General features: G+C 39.2%; 2 protein-coding genes across 6 annotated transcripts in view; one reads left to right on the top strand and one right to left on the bottom strand.

The window, feature by feature from the left end:
• The window catches only part of SUMF1 (sulfatase modifying factor 1), an 891,645-nt gene that overhangs the window by 531,966 nt on the left and 339,517 nt on the right, over positions 1-20,162 (top strand). The window lies entirely within an intron of this gene.
• The window catches only part of ITPR1 (inositol 1,4,5-trisphosphate receptor type 1), a 276,298-nt gene that overhangs the window by 54,999 nt on the left and 201,137 nt on the right, over positions 1-20,162 (bottom strand). For all 5 annotated transcript variants that reach the window (XM_042448619.1, XM_042448620.1, XM_042448622.1 and 2 more), the window contains 5 exons: positions 18,620-18,810; positions 4,031-4,211; positions 1,605-1,861; positions 832-1,032; positions 93-203 (listed from right to left, as the gene is read on the bottom strand). In XM_042448619.1, the coding sequence (XP_042304553.1) occupies positions 93-203; positions 832-1,032; positions 1,605-1,861; positions 4,031-4,211; positions 18,620-18,810 (941 nt within the window). The remainder of the gene's footprint in view (positions 1-92; positions 204-831; positions 1,033-1,604; positions 1,862-4,030; positions 4,212-18,619; positions 18,811-20,162) is intronic.

Raw genomic sequence — 20,162 nt, 5'->3', positions numbered from 1 at the left:
CATCAGTCTCTTCAACATATCACAGATGTTATTTACATAAAGATTTTGGCTTCCTTTTGTGTACTGTCCCTTTTGATAAAATATCTACTTGCCTTCAGTTCTAATACAAGATCCATCCTCTTTTTCCCCAGAGGATTGATGTCATTGAGAATTAATGCTGTAATTATATCAATACCATTGGACTCATGAGTGGCAATGCAGTTCTATATAGTGAGGAAGAAAGGAAATAAATAGGTAAAGTGAATATTCCTACAATTGTTTTTTTTTTTAATGGCTAGCCATAAACAAAGAAAACAAGATCTCTAAGCAATAAGACACTGCATAGACAAGCAGAGTCCTGGTCTGCAAATTGCAAAACATAGAGACCTATGTTTTGCAATTTTGCTTTAATTTTAATTTCATCATGTGTTCTATGACAATTACTTTTTATATTCTTTATTGTATTGTAGTCAGATACCTCATGGATTTTCAAAAACAAAAGAATTATATAACTATAATCAGCTTCATTTCTTTGCAAATCTGACAACAATCCTGTCAATCACAAAAGCTGACAAAATGCTGGCTTGCTAGAATATGAGATAGCTAGTGCAATGTTGCTGTAAAGCTAGCCTTTGACATATTCCGCAATGAGGCTTCTCTGATTCCCTATATCCCAAGAATATAGCAACAGCAATAGCAAGTGCATTTCTGTACATTACTCTCTACAGTCCTCAGAGACAGAAACTATAAAATATTCAGTTAGGAACAGAAAAGAGTTCTCAGAATTCCAGCTGGATCCCCAATTTATCATCTGTGCCATTCTGTCCACTTGCAGCAATTGTATTACTGTACCTGGTTTTCATGGCATGGTCCCTGGCAATATTCTGTCAAACTTTCCAGTGTCTGGTTAATCAGTGCTACATTTTTCTCATTAATATATAGCCCAAGAAGACCAAGTCCTCCAGTTGTACTGCCACAAATACAGTCCAAAAACTGCAGTGTCTCACATACTAAGTTGTAATTGGTCTTGTTGTTTTGGCAACGCAGGAAGTTCTACGAAGATGGAGGAAAGAATCTTCAGTTTTATTTTGGTTCAGCAGTTCAGTCTATGCAAACATGCATTTTAGCAACAAAAGTTTCATTTTAACCCACCAACTTTCTAACTCCAAGTTCTCTGCTACCATCCACAACGGAAGTGCCTCCCTAAAATTGCATTCACACAGCATGGGGATATACACTGAGCTCCCCCTACAAGGGGAACTCTGGGAAAACAAAGGTGTCTTTCCACATGGAGACTCTTTCTCACACTGTCTCAACACACAGTTATGCTATGCAGAGAACCAAAGCAACTAGGCATTCCCATTAAGAGGATGTGAGAACAAATGGATAAAGGCAAGAGAATGGGAGACTGAATGGTGCATGAATACTTTTTACAGTGTTGGGTCTGGCGGGGTAAAGGAAACCAATGAGGATCTATTTCAAACAGAAAGCAAAAATGGCTGGCATTGCCATTCATTGCAGGAAGCATGTGGCTTCACATTACACTTCATCTTAAATAAAATATCTACATTTCAGCTGCAAAGACTGCAGAAACCATAAGATAGTCAAGCATCCAATTAGCCTACCTGCAGGTCCCGATTATGATTTTCACAAAGCAGCTGCAAGAAACGCAGAATGGGTTGCATTATTGTGATAACAGGACTCATCTCCAGTTCATCTTTATTTTTGTCTGCTGCAGACTGTGCTCCATCTCCTGCTGAATAATGCTCATCAGGATCAGCTTCTCTCCTGTAAGTGTTATATGCCTTCCTAGTTGCAGCAGAGGCCTCAACCAACTGGTCTCTCACTTCCTCAGTTATTTGGACCATGGGTTCCCGCAGTGCTACAATAAATAATGACAAAATCCATTAACAGATTACAATGAAGGCAACTTAGCATATCAACCCACTACTTCTAGCAGAGTATTCATGTACACCAGAGAAAGTATTCCACTTCTGTAATAAGTGCACTGAGGTCAGTATAATGAATACTGTATATACTCATGTATATGTGTAGAAATTTTAGTCAAAAAATTGACCCGAGAAATCTGAGTCGACTTATTCACGGGTCAATGTAAGTACTGTACTTTAACTCAGATAGCTAGCTAGCTAGACAGACAGACAGACAGACAGACAGATAGGAACCATCCCCTGGTGAAAGGGAAGAGTGTAATCTGTTGTGGAAGCACTGACCCCCTTCCATTCTCTCATCCATCCAGCCTATAGTGTAAACACAAACAGTTATTCCTACTGGTATTTTGTAAGTTCTTTGGCATTGTTTTCTTTTGCTTCATAGATCCTTAGTTACATGCTCCTAAATTTTACCCTTGACTTATCCACGAGTCATACCAAAATCCATAATTTTGGCCCCAAAACCTGCCCTCAACTTACAAATGAGATCAACTTATAGTTGAATATATATGGTATATATGGTTGGGCCGGGGTCTTGTGGGGCTTGTTGTTTTTATTATTGTGTATAGTATGAACTTTGTTGTTACCCACCTCGATCCTCAAAGCGGAAGAGGCGGGATATAAATAAATATTTATTATTATTGTTATTGTTATTGTTATTATTATTTTAGGTATATTATTTCTGATGGTTCAGTGCACACTCATTTCATGCTTCTTCTCATATACAGTGCTCCCTTTGTATACGTGGGGGATCCATTCTGGACCACTACCCTCATGTATGCAAAAAAGAGAGAAAAAAGCAGGACTTCAAGTCCCATTGATTCTAATGGTGGCACACTCCTGGACATGGGCGCCATTTTGTCCCCCCAGGCATGCCGTCTATGTGAGCTCAAGTCCATGGCTGGCAAGCCTGCACATGGTGTGGGCAGACTGTATATATAAATTTATTCATTTATAAATTTTAAAGATAACAGATTAGATAACCACTCACTGTGGTTATCCATGAGTGCAATTCTCCCTCCATGAATGGAAACTCCTTCTAATAACGGACAGAAAAATTAGATGTCAGTATCTACTAGTCTGTCAGACTTCTTTATAGTGGGCTGCTATACCATGAACCTATTACAATCATTGTGACTGAGGTCATGACCATATTAAGGCCTATTAATGTCAATAGTTAAATTATAGGCCTAAGGTCCAATTGTTAGATCTAATGAAATGAGAATCATATAATTAATGACAACTTGGCAAGTCAATACATACATAAAATCCACTGATTCAATTAGAATTTAGGCCAAAGTATTAGGTTTAGATCCAAACCACTCTTCTCTCCTTTTACATAGGCAAGTTATGTTTCAATAGGGATACACTGGAAAGAGGAAGGTGACTTGTCAAGACTCCACTGCTTTTTGTCTCTTGCCTTCAGACTCCCAACTGATGCCCTACAATATCTATTTCATCCATAGTAATTAGGATTAATTTATGAGGATGTTTAAAACGCAAAATAGAACAAACATTGCTAACCTATGCTCCCAAAGATTTGGTGCCTAACTATGCCCATCTACTCCCCCACCCCCAGTTTGTGGATGTGCTTCAGGCATAACAATGTCAGTGACACTGCTGGATCACAGATACTATGGCAGTGCAATGAAATCCCTTCTGTTCCATGGTACTGGCAATATGCACTCATGCATGGAATGTGTGCTTCAGTACACGAGAATAAAGATAAAAGAAAATGAAGAGTGAGATTGTTAGTACACATCCTGGTCCATCACATCTAAATAATAATATAGAAGTCTATAATATAGAAAAAAATATATAGAAGTCTGTTTCTAGCTGCAAAATTTTAGACCTAGTGCCTGTAGAGTAATCTGTGATAAAGGTACAGATGAAATAACATGTCAAACTGTTCTATCGGAAACATTAATATTAAGAATACCAGTCATCATTTCAGCAGCTGTACAAATGTACAAAGAGGGAAATTGAACTGAACTTTCAACTCCATGCTGTACACCAAAATCACTGCAGCAATTAAATACTTAACTACAGGATGAAGTATTTACTTTAATGGGCCATACACTACTGCAGCACTGAAAAGTTACCTCTTTTTCTAGCAGGTACATCCCTGTCTGAGTCATCATCTTTCTTTTTATTTCCCAGATCACTGGTGTTAACTGTGACAGTAGCCTTGATTTCTTGCTGGGCCACTTTCATGCGATCATAAAAGACTTTGAAGAATTTTTCTGACTTCCTATCTTCTGTTAGTCGGCAAAAAAACGAGTGCTACACAACAAAAATGCAGAACAACATGTTGGTAAGTGAATAAAGGCCTTCTAGCATCAAGGATATAATAGTTTAAAAACAAATACAGTGTAACCTGTTATGAGCATCACAGTTATTGACTGACATGCTAGGACATCATAAGACAGGGATATGTAAGTGGAGGACCGAGTGTCAAATTTAGCTCCTCAAATTTCACATCAGAGACAGAAGAGATGCAAGAAGAGAATTGCAGATGTTAGGATGGGACATGTTGGGAGCCTTTTGGTTGGAGAACTGGCCCACCACTTTCAAGCACAAGATCACAGAATCATAGAGTTGGAAAAGACCACAAGAGCCATCCAGTCCAATCCCCTGCCATGCAGGAACTCACAATCAAACCACCCCTGACAGATGGCCTTCCAGCCTCTGTTTCAAAACCTCCAAAGGAGGAGAGTGGACAACTAGGGCTATATATTTAAAAAGTGATGATGGGGAGATGTTTAAATTATGTAATACTGATGAAACACTGCTAGTTCTTTAAAAAGATGAAATGTCATAGAATAAAAGATATGCAAAGGAACTAGAAATAATGGTGAGCTGAATTGTTGTAGTAGCAGTTTTTAGTACATTAGCATATTAGTATATTATTTTAGTATTTTTAGATATATTATAGTGTTGTGTTTTATTGTTTTGTTCCAGATTGTATATGTTGGATGTTCCACCCTATGGTAAAAGGGACATAAAGAAATGTTATTATTATTTGCTGTTGTTGCATGCCTTCAAGTTGTTTCTGACTTATGGCAATCCTAAGGTGAATCTATTGCAAGGTTTTCTTGCCAATATTTGTTCAGAGAGAGGTTTGCCATTGCTATCTTCTGAGATTGAGAGTGTGTGACTTGTCTAAGGTCACCCAGTAGCTTTCCATGACCAAGTGGGGAATCAAACCCTCATCTCCAGAGTCCTAGTCCAACACCCAAACCACTATGCTATACTGTTGTTGTTGTTATTATTATTAAACTTTATTTCTATTATTATTATTATTATTATTATTAAACTTTATTTCTAAAGCGCTGTAATTATACTGGCTCTCTTTGTGGCAAAATGAGACCAATGTCAATGCCTGTTGGGCTTCCAAAGTAGGGTGCAAACAGCTGAAAAGGCCCTTTCCCCTGTTCTCACACTGGTGGGACACAGAGGAAGGTTCTCCCAACAGATCTCAGTCCTTGAAGATATATATCTACTAATACTTATCTACAATATGAATGGATAAATTCTGGGCTTCAGGGACTATGGTAATTCCTGTTCTTAAGGCTTAGTAGAGGCTGACCCTCCAACTCAAAACCTAAAGGAAAATGACAGAAAGTCCATTTCTTTCTAATTTTGTAAACTCTCCTTTTTCAAGCCAAAAATGGTTTGTGTGTGCACCTTATTATAAAGGAGAATCAATACCTCTGGAGTCTTCTACAGTATGAGCAGAAATTCTTCTATTTTTATGTCCCCCCCCCCCCAGCAATGTGGGAGGGTTGGGAACACCAAATGGGAAGGGGGCATGCTTCTCATTCCTGGTCTACAAGAATACATATTTACATTATGGGAGAAAAATATATTTCCCATATTTTAATTAACATTTATATTTTTCCAGTGCAGAGAAGAAAAATAAAACAATGTCTGTTTAAAACTCTGTACTGCTATCTGATGAAACTAATATGTTGTTATATAAACCAGAAATGGAGCTTAAAGCATGACTGGAGAATGTACGTATGTGCAAGTAGGTCACCTTATGCAGAACACTATGATGTTAGCTAGCATTCTGCAGTGGCTCCTGTTGCAAGAACCTTTCATATAATTTATTGTAAAAGCAAGCTGAAAAAAGAAAAGGAGCCAGGTGGCAAAATGTCTGCTGAGATGTAGGCAACACAAGTCTGCCCCATCATGGTGGGATCTGATCACTTTCCAAAGCACTTTAAGTGACAAAATGACTCCTATGAAGATGCCTGCCACAGATGCTGGCGAAATTCCAGGAATAAACTCTTCCAGAACATGCCCACATAACCCGAAAAACCCACCCAAAAAAACAAACAAACAAAAAAACACCTCTGACTCTGAAATGTTTATTACTGTTTTAATATCAGCTTTTGTATGTTTTTAATTATATGTATTCTTATTTATTTATTTAGAGTATTTATACCCCGCTCTTCAGCCACAAAGGATCTCAGATGGGCTTACAGATTGTTAACTTGACAGTTTTCTACCCTCAGGCTTACAGTCTAAAAAGACATGACCCAAAAAGAGAAGGGAATGGCAGTGGAGAAGGGGATCAAGTCCAGGAGATACTGCCAGTTCTTCTCTCTCTCCAAGGCCAGGTGGTAGCAGCCAACATAGAAGAAGGGCCTTTCATCTAACCGTTATTATAATTTTCTGTCTTTTGTATGACTCCCTGAGTCCCAGACTGCGAAAAAGGCAGTGTATAAATAAAAGGATGGATGGCAGCACCACTTCTTACTTTGTGGATGAGCAATAAGTCAAGAAGCGATGACACAGATACTGTATGAGAGCTCAGCCAAGCATGGTTAGAGTGTTGGACTAGAATTTGGAAGATCTGGGTAAAGGTTCCACACTAGGCCAATGAAACCTGCTGGAGTGACCTTGGGCTAGTCACTCTCTCATAACCCAACCTACCTCATAGGATTACTATGAGGACAAAGTGTGGAGGAGGAGAACAGTATATGCCACCATGAGCTCACAGGATCATGAGAAAAACAGTCTACTGGTATGCCTAATTAGCCCCTTCTACAACCATCATTTTACAGTATGTGGACACATGGGGTGGACACTGAGAAAGTCAGCTTTTACACTCATATGACTGACTTTGCACCAACATAGGATAAAGAAGGTAGTTTCTTACTAAGCTTAACATCTTCCTATCCCTTCATTCTTCCAATGAGCTCACAGCAGTATACTCTTTTCCTGTCCACATATGCGCCCACATTGGAGCACATTAAAAAAACACCATATAGTTAAAAACATATAAAAAGTATTGTACTAACAAAGTTAAAATTTAATTTGATGAAGCAGGCTTAAGTCTATGAAAGCTTATGCTACAACCTCTTTCTCTTAGTCTCAAAAGCTCCCTTTGTATAACAAAATGAAAACAATTTAAAATATTACTTCAAAGAATAAAAGTAATACAACACCATAAAAAGCCCTTTTCTTTTAAAACAATCAGTTCCCAGAAATAGAATAGAAAGGTTTTCACCTAATGACAAAAGGAAAGCAAGGAAGGAGCCAACCTACCCTACAAGGCCCTCATGTTTCCACCAAATATACCTGTGAAAAGATGGCACTGAGACACATGACTTCCTAAAAGATCTTAAAGGTTGGACAGTCTCATAAGATATAGTCCTTCAGATAAGTTGGAATGGAAACTCAACTACCAAGCCCAACTACCAAGTCCTTCTTGCTATGTAGCTTACTTCCATGTTCTACCCCTATTCATTTGAGGTCATATACTGCAACATCTTTTGACAAATAGAGGCAATGATATTGTAGGAAACTAATGAGAGGCCATCTGTAGCCCTTGCTGGATTGAAGAGGACAGTCAATACTCATTCTTTCCTCTTACTCAGTAGTAGCTACCTGAAAGTAAGAGTATGGTTGGGTGTAGAGAAGACCATCCTATACCAGAAGATCATTTGTATCACATGCAGTGAACAAGAATAATCCTGTTGAAGATCTGTATTGGTCACAACCTTTTTTCTGTATTTAAGAAAATGCATTGTGAAAAATGCCTCAGAATGACTAAGTGACATTATTTTTAATGATATAATGGAATAAATATTCAACCACAAAACATCAACTCAGGACAGTGATACGTTTATATTCTTACATGCAGCATGACCACAAACTCATTCAAGTATCACATATGTCAAAACAATACTTACTCCAAGAAGATCTCCTTCGATTGGTTAAGGAAAGCCCCACTTTTAGTTCACATACCTTTGAAAATTGTAGTGCATCATTTCCCACTGGCAAATTTTTATTTACTCTATAGATTTCACTCCCTCCCACACCAAGTACATTTTGTAAGATATTCTGCCTATATCTGGCAGCTCTATGAAGCTCTGCCTAAAACAACTAGACATACCAATATTGATTTGTTTACAATGCATTTTAAGAGAACGTGTGTGTGTGTGTGTGTGTGTGTGTGTGTGTCTGTGTCTGTGTCTGTGTCAAATTACCAACCTAGAGAGCTTCAAGAAAGCTGTCCAGATGGATCTCTTCCGGCAGGCCTTTCCAGATTAAAGTACTCGGCCACACAATGATCTCTCCCATATATGTTATGATTCTGCCCACTGTTATTAGATTCAATGTTTTTAAGTAATTTTAATTCTGATTGTTTAATTTTTTTTTACAGGAGGGATATGGTGTATATGTTTGTATGATTTTAAATGTTGTATGCCGCTTTGATTGTTTTCACAAAAAGCGGGATATAAATAAAACTTTTATTTTTTATTATTTTATTTTTATTATTATTACTTCTAGGCACCAACAAGTAAATGCGGTTTGAAACAGAAACCAAAAGCAATGGAACTAAGAAGATAAGGATTCCCTTTAGTTCAGAAAATTCTCTTCAGAGGCAATTTAAGGGTGATTGAGACAAAAAGTATCCATTACAAATATGACGGAAGACATGCAACAGACATCTCACTTCAAATCAGTCACAGCACCTAAAAATGCTACTAATACAGGCTTTTCAGACAGACAGACATTTGACCAATGTTAAAGAAAACACAGGAGACAACAGACACACAGAGCATACAACGTAAAGTTCAGTATGTGGGTATAGTGCCAGAATAGATAGCTATAGGGAACAGCAGATTCTAAGAGCAGAATCTTCTTTGTTTCTTCTGATGTATCTGCTTTGTTAAATATGGCTGAGGAGGAGGAGAAGAAGAAGGAGAAGAAGAGATGCTCAGATCAAGTGATAGCCTCATCTAATAACTGCAACAGCTGCCTTACATCAGATGAAAAATAACACAGCTCTCAAGCCTTCTCGGGAGAAAGTATCCTATTCCTATATTATGTGAGGAATATAAATATTTCCCATTATTGACAAGATCTGCAGTCACACTGTAAATGCATTTTCCTGCCATCAGTCACAACAGAGAGGCATTACAAAATCTGTCTCGCAAAAAACCAAGAAAAGCAAAAGCCTGGGGAACCCTTTCTAATTAAAGCAGTACCTTAGCCACAGATGCTGTGTTCACCCATGCCCTTCTCCAATTCCAACATCCTGAAATTTCTTTCTAAACTTTTACCTTGGGTCACGTAATGAGTCCAGCTGCTGCCCCACATCACCCGACAGTCACTTACACTTACGTTGCTCCCATCTCTCCTTCCTCTCCCTCATTAACAAGGTCCTGACATGACTCAACACTGCAAAGTCACTCTTGTACAACTTCCCTTCTATTTTAATCCCCGCTCCCCAGCCATTCCTCTGCTCCACATCTTGTGTTTCTAGTTCCAAATGACTCTCTCCTGACTTGGCTTCTTCTTCCTTGCTTTTAAAGAAAGGAGCTGTTTGAAAGAAAACTGTACCAATCCATATGCCAATTGGGAAAGGGGCAACACTTTGCAGAGAGAGTTAATGCCAGACATATGGCAAAATCTGCTGCCATTGGATCAGTTTTCTGTTTTTGGAGAAAAGTCTGATAAATCAGATGGTATTTTGTTTCAAGACCAAATCATTTGCCATGAAACAAGAACCATCACATGATGCACAGAGGTCACAAGACACATTTCACAAATGCTGGGGATATGAATAAACACGGCACTCTAAGGAGTTAAAAAAAGCTGATGTTCACATATTTCTCACACTAAGGGGGCAGGGAAGTGAAAAGAACACAAGGTATGCTTTGCTCTGTGCTTACACACTGTATCTGTGGCAGTTTCTCCACAGGAATCAGTACCATCCAGGTAGTTCAGCAACAATGCATTTATGAATCTGGTGTAGTTTCTTAACTAGGACCATACTAGAGCACATGCACCAAAGCAAATCTCCTCAGTAACATACCGTTGCAAGAACTATTCCTGCTGCTTCATCAAATTTGTAATGCCAAAAGCAGCACTTCTCCAAAATTGGTCTTCCAATTAAAGGGAATTCCTTTAAAAAAGTAACAACTGATAATGTTTCTATTTTTTCCTCCTGCATAATGAATAAGTCTAAGGGTACTAGATCCCATCTGATCTCGGAAACTAAATAGGGTCAAGCCCTGGTTAGTACTTGGATGGGGGACTGTCAATGAACACCAGGTGCTATAGGCTATATTTCAGAGGAAGGAACTCACAAAAGTACCTCTTAATATTCCTTGCTTAAGAAAACTCTATGAAATTCATGGGGTCGCCATAAGTCAACAGGCGACTTGCACATACACACACAATGAATGATGGTTTCCTTTTTTGTGCTGCTTTCTTGAAGCATGTTGAGATTTTTTAAAAAATGTAAACTATTTTCTTACCTGAAAAAGAAAGAAAATGGAATGAAAAGGCTATGTAAAAATAAAGAAGTTTAATGAGCAGTGTAACAAGTCATTGTGATTTTGCTGTTGCACAGATGTGTGTGTGTGTGCATGTACATGTATGTACCACCAATTATGAAATGAATTACTTTTAAAAGATAACTTTCCAAGCTCTGTTGTTTTCTAGCAGTATTGAAGAGCAGATTGTGTACCCTGTTGATTGATGTCTTCATTCTCGACAACCTTTGAGGACTGAATCTCATATGGTCAACAAATTTGTACGGGTGTGTATATGCTTTCAAGTTGCCTGTCAACTTTTGGTGACCCCATGAAGTTTACTTAACTGCTAAAATGTACTGACCTGCTAGAGGTATTAAAACCAAAGGGGGTGGGGGTAAAGCCTCAGATGCAATGAACTAATTAATTAATGGTGGCTTGAGGCAAGTGTATCAGGTTTTGGCTTCAAGTGGCTTAAGGCTGATGTATCAGGTTTTGCTCAGATCTTTGGTTGTGCATGTCTGTCATACCTATTGGAAACATATTAATCTCTGTTAGCTGTTAACTAGGCCTGCCCTGCAGTTGCAGCTATTTATTTATACTGCTAACCAAGAAAACAGGAAACATGAATATTTGAATCAAGTGGTTTGGCTTCTGCTCCGACTTCATAATGACACCCCCACCATCACACAGGCTCTGTTTGTTGGAAGCTCATGTTGCAAAACCACAGCCAAATTTTTAGGTAGGGTAGAGCAACATCTATTCCCATGGCATGATAAAAAGAACAGCACTCTGATTTGAGAAACCATTTATTAGCACTTTTTAAACATATGGATTCTAGGTTTTGGGCAATGTTGCAGACAGTACTTTCCGGTCTTTGTCCCACAGAGTAAAAATCCACTCTGTGAATCCACTACTTTGAGCATGGTGTAGTGATGTGGGTGTTGGACTGGAACTCTAGAGACCAGGGTTCGAATCGTTGCTTCACCATAGAAAGCCATTCGGTGACCTGAAGTCGCACTTTCGCAACATCAGAAGAAGGCAGTAGCAAATCCTCTCTGAACAAATTATGCCAAGAAGAGAGTCACCATAAGTTGGAAAGAACTAGAAGGCACATGACAACAATTAGATCAGCGTAACATTATGCATGTTCCAATTCAGAAAAGTTCTTGAAGAGATCCATTTCAAACTGGCTTCAGGTTAGGATACGGAGTGGAAACTGCCCTGGTCGACTTGGTCGATGATCTCTGTCTGTGCATCGACAGCGGAAGCGTGGCCCTGTTGGTGCTCTTGGACATCTCAGTGGCCTTCGATACCATAGACCATGGTATCCTTCTGGAATGCCTGAGAGAGTTGGGAATAGCTGGCTCCGTTTTGCAGTGGCTACGTTCCCACCTCTCGGGCAGATTCCAGATGGTGATGCTGGGGGACAGCTGCTCCTCTATGAGAGAGCTGACATCTGGCGTCCCTCAGGGCGCCATTCTGTCCCCCATGATGTTTAACATTTACATGAAACCGTTGGGTGAGATCATCCGGAGACATGGGGCAGGGTGTTATCAGTACGCTGATGACACCCAAATTTATTTCTCTGTGCCTTGGACTGTTTCAGTGACCAAGGAGGGCATCTCCCCCCTGAATGACTGCCTGAAGTCGGTAATGGATTGGATGAGGGAAAATAAACTTAAGCTGAATCCAAATAAAATGGAGGTACTCGTGATAGGTAATCCCAATCCGGGTATGGAGATAAGTTCTCCAGTTGTAGATGGGGTCACACTTCCCCTGAAAGACTGTGTCCGCAGCTTGGGGGTGCTCCTGAATTCGTCGCTTCACCTGTCTTCTCAGATTGATGTGACAGCCAGGAGTGCCTGCTATCAGCTTCGGCTGATACGCCAGTTGCGGCCCTACCTGGAGCAGCGGGACCTAAAAACGGCCGTACATGCTCTAGTAACCTCTTGCCTTGATTACTGCAATGCACTCTACATGAGGCAACATTTGTGCCATGTCCGGAAGCTCCAATTGATACAAAACATAGCAGCCAGATTGGTTGGCGGAAAATCCATGTTTGACCATATTACACTTATTTTAAAATCATTACATTAGCTTCCTATTAGCTTCCGGGCACAGTACACCTTGTTCGTTATCACCTATAAAGCCCTACATGGCCTGGGTCCAGTCTACTTGAAGGAATGCCTCCTCCAATACAATCCTTCCCATACATTCCAATCCTCTGGGGAAAACCTTTTATAATCTAGAAAGACCAGACTGGTGGTGACCTCCCAGAGGTCCTTCTCTGTCACCGCTCCAAAAACTTGGAATGACCTGCCGGAAGAGATTTGCCAATTATCCTCGCTCGACAAAAAGATGACAAAAACCTTTCTCTTCTGGCAGGCCTTCCCCGATTGATAATGTCCAGAACCAACTGAATCCTTCTCATTTTATTATTTTTCTTATTTGTGGTTTGTTTATTAATTTTGTTATATTGTTATGTATTTTTAACCATGTTTTATTGTTTAATTTTATACTTGGGAGGGAGGGTTGGGCTGGAGTCTTGTGGGGCTTGTTGTTTTTATTTTTGTATATTATATAAACTCTGCTGTTACCAGCCTCAATCCTCAAAATGGAAGAGGCAGGATATAAATAAATATTTATTATTATTATTATTATCCATGTTACTAAAAAGCCTGTCACCTCCTGCACCAATCTGTCCAATTAGTGACATCAGTTTATACTATTTTTCTAGACAGATTTTTCAAACTCCAGGTAATGAGAACATGATCTCATATCTGGTCAGGATTACGTGGATGCTTATTCTTCAAATCACAAATAAATTCAGGATTCATTTTCCAGTGCTACCCTTCCAGACTGTGAAGCAGTCTGCTTAAAAAAGAGGCTAGGTTGTCCTCATCCTTCCACTGACAGGCAAAGACCTTTTTATTAATACAGGCCTTTGGAGTCTAAGATGGGTCACTACTGGGGGGAGCATTGAGTGGTTTACTGTAAGCAGTTTCTTCTTATTAACACATTTTAACTTTAATCCCCCCCATTTTATTGTATATACTCATGTATAAGTCTAGAAATTTGAGTCAAAAATTGACCCAAAAACCTGGGTCGACTTATCCATGGAAAACAGAGTATAAATTTAATAAACAAAAAATTATGTATATGGAACACAAATTCTGAGAAAATTGTCACACTTAAGCATACACAGACTCTGGGCAGGAACAGCCTTGTTGTTGTTGTGTGCCTTCAGGTCATTTCCAACTTATGGTGACCCTAAGGGGAACCTATCATGGGGTTTTCTGGGCAGAGACTGTTTGACTCATCTAAGGCCATGAGCTTCCATGGCCAAGAAGAGAACTGAATTATGGCCTGCAGTCGTAGTCCAAGTCTCAAACCACTACACCACACTACCACATATGTACATTCACTATATGTTTCTAGAATATATGAAGGGCTGGCAATATTGCTGGTTTTGGTAAAGGGTCTCTGTCCAGGAAATGATTATTACTTGGTCACATTCAGCAAGAGACTCTTTTCCCAGGAGTTATTCTTCTCCCGCATTTCCACAATATATGCTAGTCTTCTTTTTTAATGTCCCATATCTGAATGTGATCTGCAAAGTGAAGAAGAATACAGGCTTTGGAATTTTACTTATTTGGATTAAGTTACAGAATTTCACAGGCATAATGACCAGTGGCCATTCTGACTGGCGGATTCTGAGAACTGTAGTCCAAAAGGTACTGTTTCCAAACTCTGCAGATTTGTAGATCAAATGGCCCTTTTTTCAAACTCTGCATGAACAGAATTGAGATGCACACAAGAGAATCTGTTCTCTTCTCCTGAAGCATTAGCTTAAGATGCACTTTAACACTGCTGCATTCCACATTTTACGTGTTAAATGGTTTGGCGCAAAGTATCTTTTATAGTCTAAAGGAAGCTCTTTATCGGATATCTGCTTTATGCCTGTAAGGGTTAACAAGACCTTCCAATCTGGCTTTAAAATAGAAGGAGCCATGGATGTATCACGTAGTTAGAGGCTGTAGTCCTAATATAATTCAAACACACACGTTAGTTTTATATCACTGATGCTGCCCAAAAGGCCAATCCTCAGAACTGGATGCATGGCATTTCACCAAGAAACCTGATTAAGCAAACTTCTTCCAAGGGACGGAACTACTCAAGGATAGACTAGAGCTACTAGCTGCCTTGCTCTGCAAGCAATAAAGGGATGTCTGATGGTCCATCTGTGACATTTGATTCCTGAGGTCTTTCATTAGATGAGTTTCTTCAATCACCACATCCAAAGTCCTGATTGCCTCCAATTTAAGCAGAAAGCCAATCATATAGGAGTGAAGGAAAGGAAAGGACAATAATATCTTGGGATTGCAAGATGACAAGTGTGCACAAATTTCAAGTAGTATCACTAGTCCTGCTTCTGTCACAGCAATTAAACATTTCAGAGAATAAGCAGATGGTTCTGGCTATGCAGGAGAAGCGGGGCTACAATTCAAACACATTTTTTAAAAACAATGCAATCATTTTGTTCATACATTTAACACAGCTGCACACAAACACAGACCTACACAAGTACAGCAAGTTTTTTAAGCACACAACAGCATCAATATAGGACAGAGCACACATCCTACTTCCTTCCTGAAGGAGGGAGTTGCACGTAGGTGTGAGAAACAAGGATGTTTTACAAGTTCCTGGAAGTGAGGAACCCACCAATTTTTTAACTTTTTTGGAGGAAGATTGAGAAAGGGAATGGAGAATTATAGAAAACCATAGCAACAAGTCAGTCCGTCTACCCACACCACCCACCAGGCACCAGTTTCATTTGGTGACGCACTTAACAAAAAAGCCAACAGAAAAGCTCAAGCTGTCTCTAGCAGCTTAGGAAGGTGAGCAAGCCAGGAGAGCTCATTAAATTCCCTCCTCAGTTTCTCTTGTATGCCTGCAGCTAGTGAGCAAGTAGGATATAAATAGAAGTTATATAACATCTTTGTTGATTCCTGTGCTTACCAAAAAAAAAAGGAAGAAAAGGGGAAAAAAAGTAGCATGACCTTGTTTTTAATAGCCTGCCTGCCTGTACGGTGCTTGTCAAGGACTTACATTTTGTTAGAGACCATCTGAAAAGTTTAAATAAACAGTATATCGACTTCACAGATAAAACACACGTAGGTGGGCCCCGGTGTCTGACTGCAGGTACAGCATCTTTTCTATATGCCTTACTTACAAATAAGAACCATCTAGTGTTCAAGAAAAATAAATGACTACAATGTATCTCATTGGTAAGACCGACATGAATATTTTCAAAAATAAATTACAGCTTTCTGAATATCATTTCTAGTCCTGTATGTGGATTCTCTAAATTTGAGGTGCAGTGATGGGAACAGAGCGTGACTTATCAAGATATAACGAGATGGATTAATAACATCCAAAATGTCAGATGTTCAAACCAAAATCTAATAAGGTAAGTACAGCAAATGGAAAAGGATTGTAGCACAGTGATGCACCTATATACTTTCAAATGTTGGCAGCCACAGAGAAATGTGCTTTATCCTAGTACTGCTAGTCTATCCTAGCAGTACTGTAGAACCAGAAAAGCAGCTTCAACCTCGGCTCAGAATTTCCCGTTATTGAAGAAATGGCTGCTCCGCAAACACTTTAATGATGGGAGAGGCGAGGGGATGCCTCAATGACAATTTACAAGCGCAACTGGCTATCACATCTTCACGCTTTTGGAAAGTTTTACTGACATTTTACCAACGGTAAGCCTCCTGCGTGATAATACTGAATTCACTATGAAGCAATATAGAAATGTAAATGCTAAATGCTATTGCTAATAGACTGCGCCTGATATTGGGCAGTCACATGGTGTCAGTCTCATCCTTTCTCCCTCTCCCTTGCTATTCTCAAACAACTTATTTTCTTTTTTACCCACTTTTTTCATTTTCCTATCTTCTTTTTCTTCCTAAATTGCAGTCCCATAACTCCAGAATTGTGTTCCAAATAAAAATAAATAAAAGCTGATAGAGCATAAGGCAGAAAGACGGGGTTAAGGGGAAATGCGTAAGAGGGAGTGGGGCCGCTGATGGCACAAAAAGCCCCAATCACAATTTTGAAGAGGCATGTGATAATAGAAGCTCCAAAACTGGGATGTTTTACTTTAAATAATGCAATTGCATCAAGAACAAGACTCATGTAATAAAATCCTGAGGAAATTTTTTTCATCACCCAGTTGCAAATAGCTTTGTGACAAACCAATTTTTTTCTTCTCATCCATAGAGAACTAGATGCGATTTAAAAAACAACAACATTCATTTCAAAAGTCTCACTTTCAAAAGGTCAGATGTCAGCTGGAAGAAAAGTATTTTTCACAGATTTCCCAAAGGACAAGGCGAACATTTACACTAATTATGTGTGTTGGTGCTAATTTAATTTGCATTTCAGACTCAATTAGCATGTCAAAAAGAAGTTTGGCAGAGGATTGAAGAACATTCCTCTGCTTGAAAAAGCTTGAAGGCACACACAAAAATCCCACCACCAATCTCAACAAATAAACTTTGGTTGCAGCCCCAACAAAAAATGGTAGAGTTGGGTGGACCCTCAAAGACCATCCAGTTCAACCCCTTTCTGCTATGAAGGAATACGTAGGAATACAAAGGAATACATAGGGTTCTAGAGGACATGTAGTCCTGTTTAACATCAGGATGGCAGTGGACGATATGATCCTAACGTAAACCTATGGCAGGGTTTTCTGGACATAAAGAGAAGTTTTGCCATGGGCTGTCCCTGAGACTGAGAGAGTGTGACCCTCACAGAAGAGAAGAAAGGGGAGGGATGGGTGGCAAATGGCAATGCTCTTCTGCCAATCAGGAATTCTGCTATGGAGAAATTCTAGCATTGGAAGGGATCCCAAAGGTCATCTAGTCCAATCCTCTTCTACCATGAAGGAATACCTAGAATTCTCAGCCCCAGAGGCAGGACATGAGAAACCTACCGCTGCACACTCACTCTCTCATGGTGATCCTAAGGCAAATCTCTCATGTTTTCCCCCCTTTTGGCAAGGAGAGTTCAGAATGTCCCTGAGTCTGAGAGAGTATGACTTACCCAAGGTCACCCTGTGGATTTCCATGGCTGAACTGGGATTAGAACTCGAGCCTCCCACTGCACCATAGAAATTCACAAGGTGACCTTGGGCAAGTCACATGCTTTCAGCCTCCAAGTCCAATCCTAGAATTCTAGGTATTCCTTCATGGTAGAAGGGGATTGGATGAGATGACCCTTGGGAATCCCCTCCAATGCTAGGATTTCACCTACAACCCCTCCTTCTCTTCTGTGAGAATTTGAATGGGAGAGCATGGCGAGAAAGGAGAGAAGGTCTGAAGGTATCCACCACCACCTACACACAAAATGCTATCTCCTTTTGTTCTCCTTTGTTTTTCAAAGCAAAGCTGTGGGTAATGGTGGGGGAGAACATCACCCTAACAAAGGAAATAGCTTCTGGTAAACCCCAATATAAATGGTATCTTTGCTTACGTAAAATATGCAAATCCGGGCCATCGAATTGTCAGCTGAAAGGTTCCACCCCTTCACTTCATTTGGAAATGATTAAAAACCAAAATTCTTACTGGTTGATAATTTCTCCTCTTTAGGAAGGCTTACAAAATCTTTGAATAATAGATATTTTGTCTGTTTATCAAATTTTGATGAGAATTCTTTATATCACTAGTTGCAAAGTACATGTAGCTCAGACTTCTGCCATACTTGGGAAGAATGGTTATTTCCCCAGCTCCACTGACAATATTCCCAAACTCCTCCTAGTATAAACAACTCTCTGTTTGTGGATGCTGTAAGAGGAAATAATACCCTCCATTCAATAGCAGCAAATATATTTTAATCTTGTCATACCTGTATAATAGTATTACCACCTTCCAGGAGAGCAATAGCCAACAGGATGCTTTCATGAAAAACCCTGTCACTGGTAGCATTCATGATGAGATCTATCACCAGATTGGATGCTCCTTCCTTATCCAGGTGACACTGGACTTCTGCCAAACTCATTTCACCACGATTTGCTGTGCTGGAGCCAGACCCACCTCCTACAAAAACAGTTAATCACAAAGAGTGAAAAAGTTTCTTATGCTCCACATGTTCCCACCATTCACAGTTTTATTAACTATTCAAATGCCAGAAAAAATGTTCTTCTCTTCATTACTCAAGGAGATTATGCTGTCACTAGCAATCATTTATTTATTTAAAACATTGATTACTTCACCTGTTCCTCAATGAGTTCTAGATTCCTAACACCATAAATAAAAATATAACAATTTTTAGAAAGTAGCTTGACAATAAAAATAGAATTTGCTGATCATAGCAAACAGTACATACACATGTGCATGCACACTCAGGAACACTATACTTTAATTCAAAAATTAGCTACAGCAGTATTAACCACTTTGAAAAGAGTTTTAAAAGGCCCCAAAGCCTTTCTAAAAAGTAAACCTTTGATTATTGTACAGAAGGCTGGTAGAATTGTTATGAAACAAACAACAGGTTTATTCATTTTAATTTCTATTCTGTCTTTCAGTCCTGAAGGATCCCCAGAGCAGCATAAATAAAACATAAGTGTGTTTCGATCGCATCTTCCTCTGCAATCTTTCTTTATATATCAGGGTCAGATTGCTATCACAGTCTGGCCGAGGCCTCCCTAGTTTGATTAAGCCATGATTATCACAATTTCAAGGGAAAGGACTTTTCCAACATCTCCTATTGGATTCCTTTAATTAGACAGGATTATACATTGGATCTCCTTGTGAATAAAAGCTTATGCTTTACCAGATATCTGTGGTCCTTCTTAAACATCCTACTTCTTATTAGATCACTGCATCTTCAATCACTTCCCCAACAGCTGGCAACTGGATGTTACCTAACTTGCATGCTCCCAGTCCTACCGTTCAAGTATTTCAGAGACTCCGAAACAAGGACTCAAGAACCAATAGCTAAATAATACTGGTTTTTGGAAAGAGTGCTACACTATTAAAAGCAACCATGCTAATCTCTCCTTTTCTAACAACAGAAAACACATGAAGAAAAAAAAACTGAGAAGAATGTCCATGGTCATATTTTGGAGATATGAAATACTCTTGAAATCAGAAAAATCTACTGGTGAATCCAGCGATGACAGCCAGTTGAGGAAGGAATGGGGAGTTACATGACCAATAAAAGAGAACAGGAAATGTAAGAGAGAGAAGATTTATATGATATTTGTAAGAGAGAGAATATTTGTATGATATTTTCTGCTACCTATCCATCAGTTTCTCAGCTTTCTCTAGGTTTATCCAGAATTTCTGTGCATTAAACATAGTAGTCAGAGGCTTGATTTTGTTTAAATACATGCATGTTAACACTTTTTTAAAAAATCACTTTTTAATAACTGATATCTTGTCGAACC

The sequence above is a fragment of the Sceloporus undulatus genome, chromosome 2 (genome assembly GCF_019175285.1).
Source record: "Sceloporus undulatus isolate JIND9_A2432 ecotype Alabama chromosome 2, SceUnd_v1.1, whole genome shotgun sequence".
Taxonomy (NCBI): domain Eukaryota; kingdom Metazoa; phylum Chordata; class Lepidosauria; order Squamata; family Phrynosomatidae; genus Sceloporus; species Sceloporus undulatus.
The sequence above is the reverse complement of the archived record's forward strand: the minus strand, read 5'-3'. Positions and strand labels throughout refer to the sequence as shown.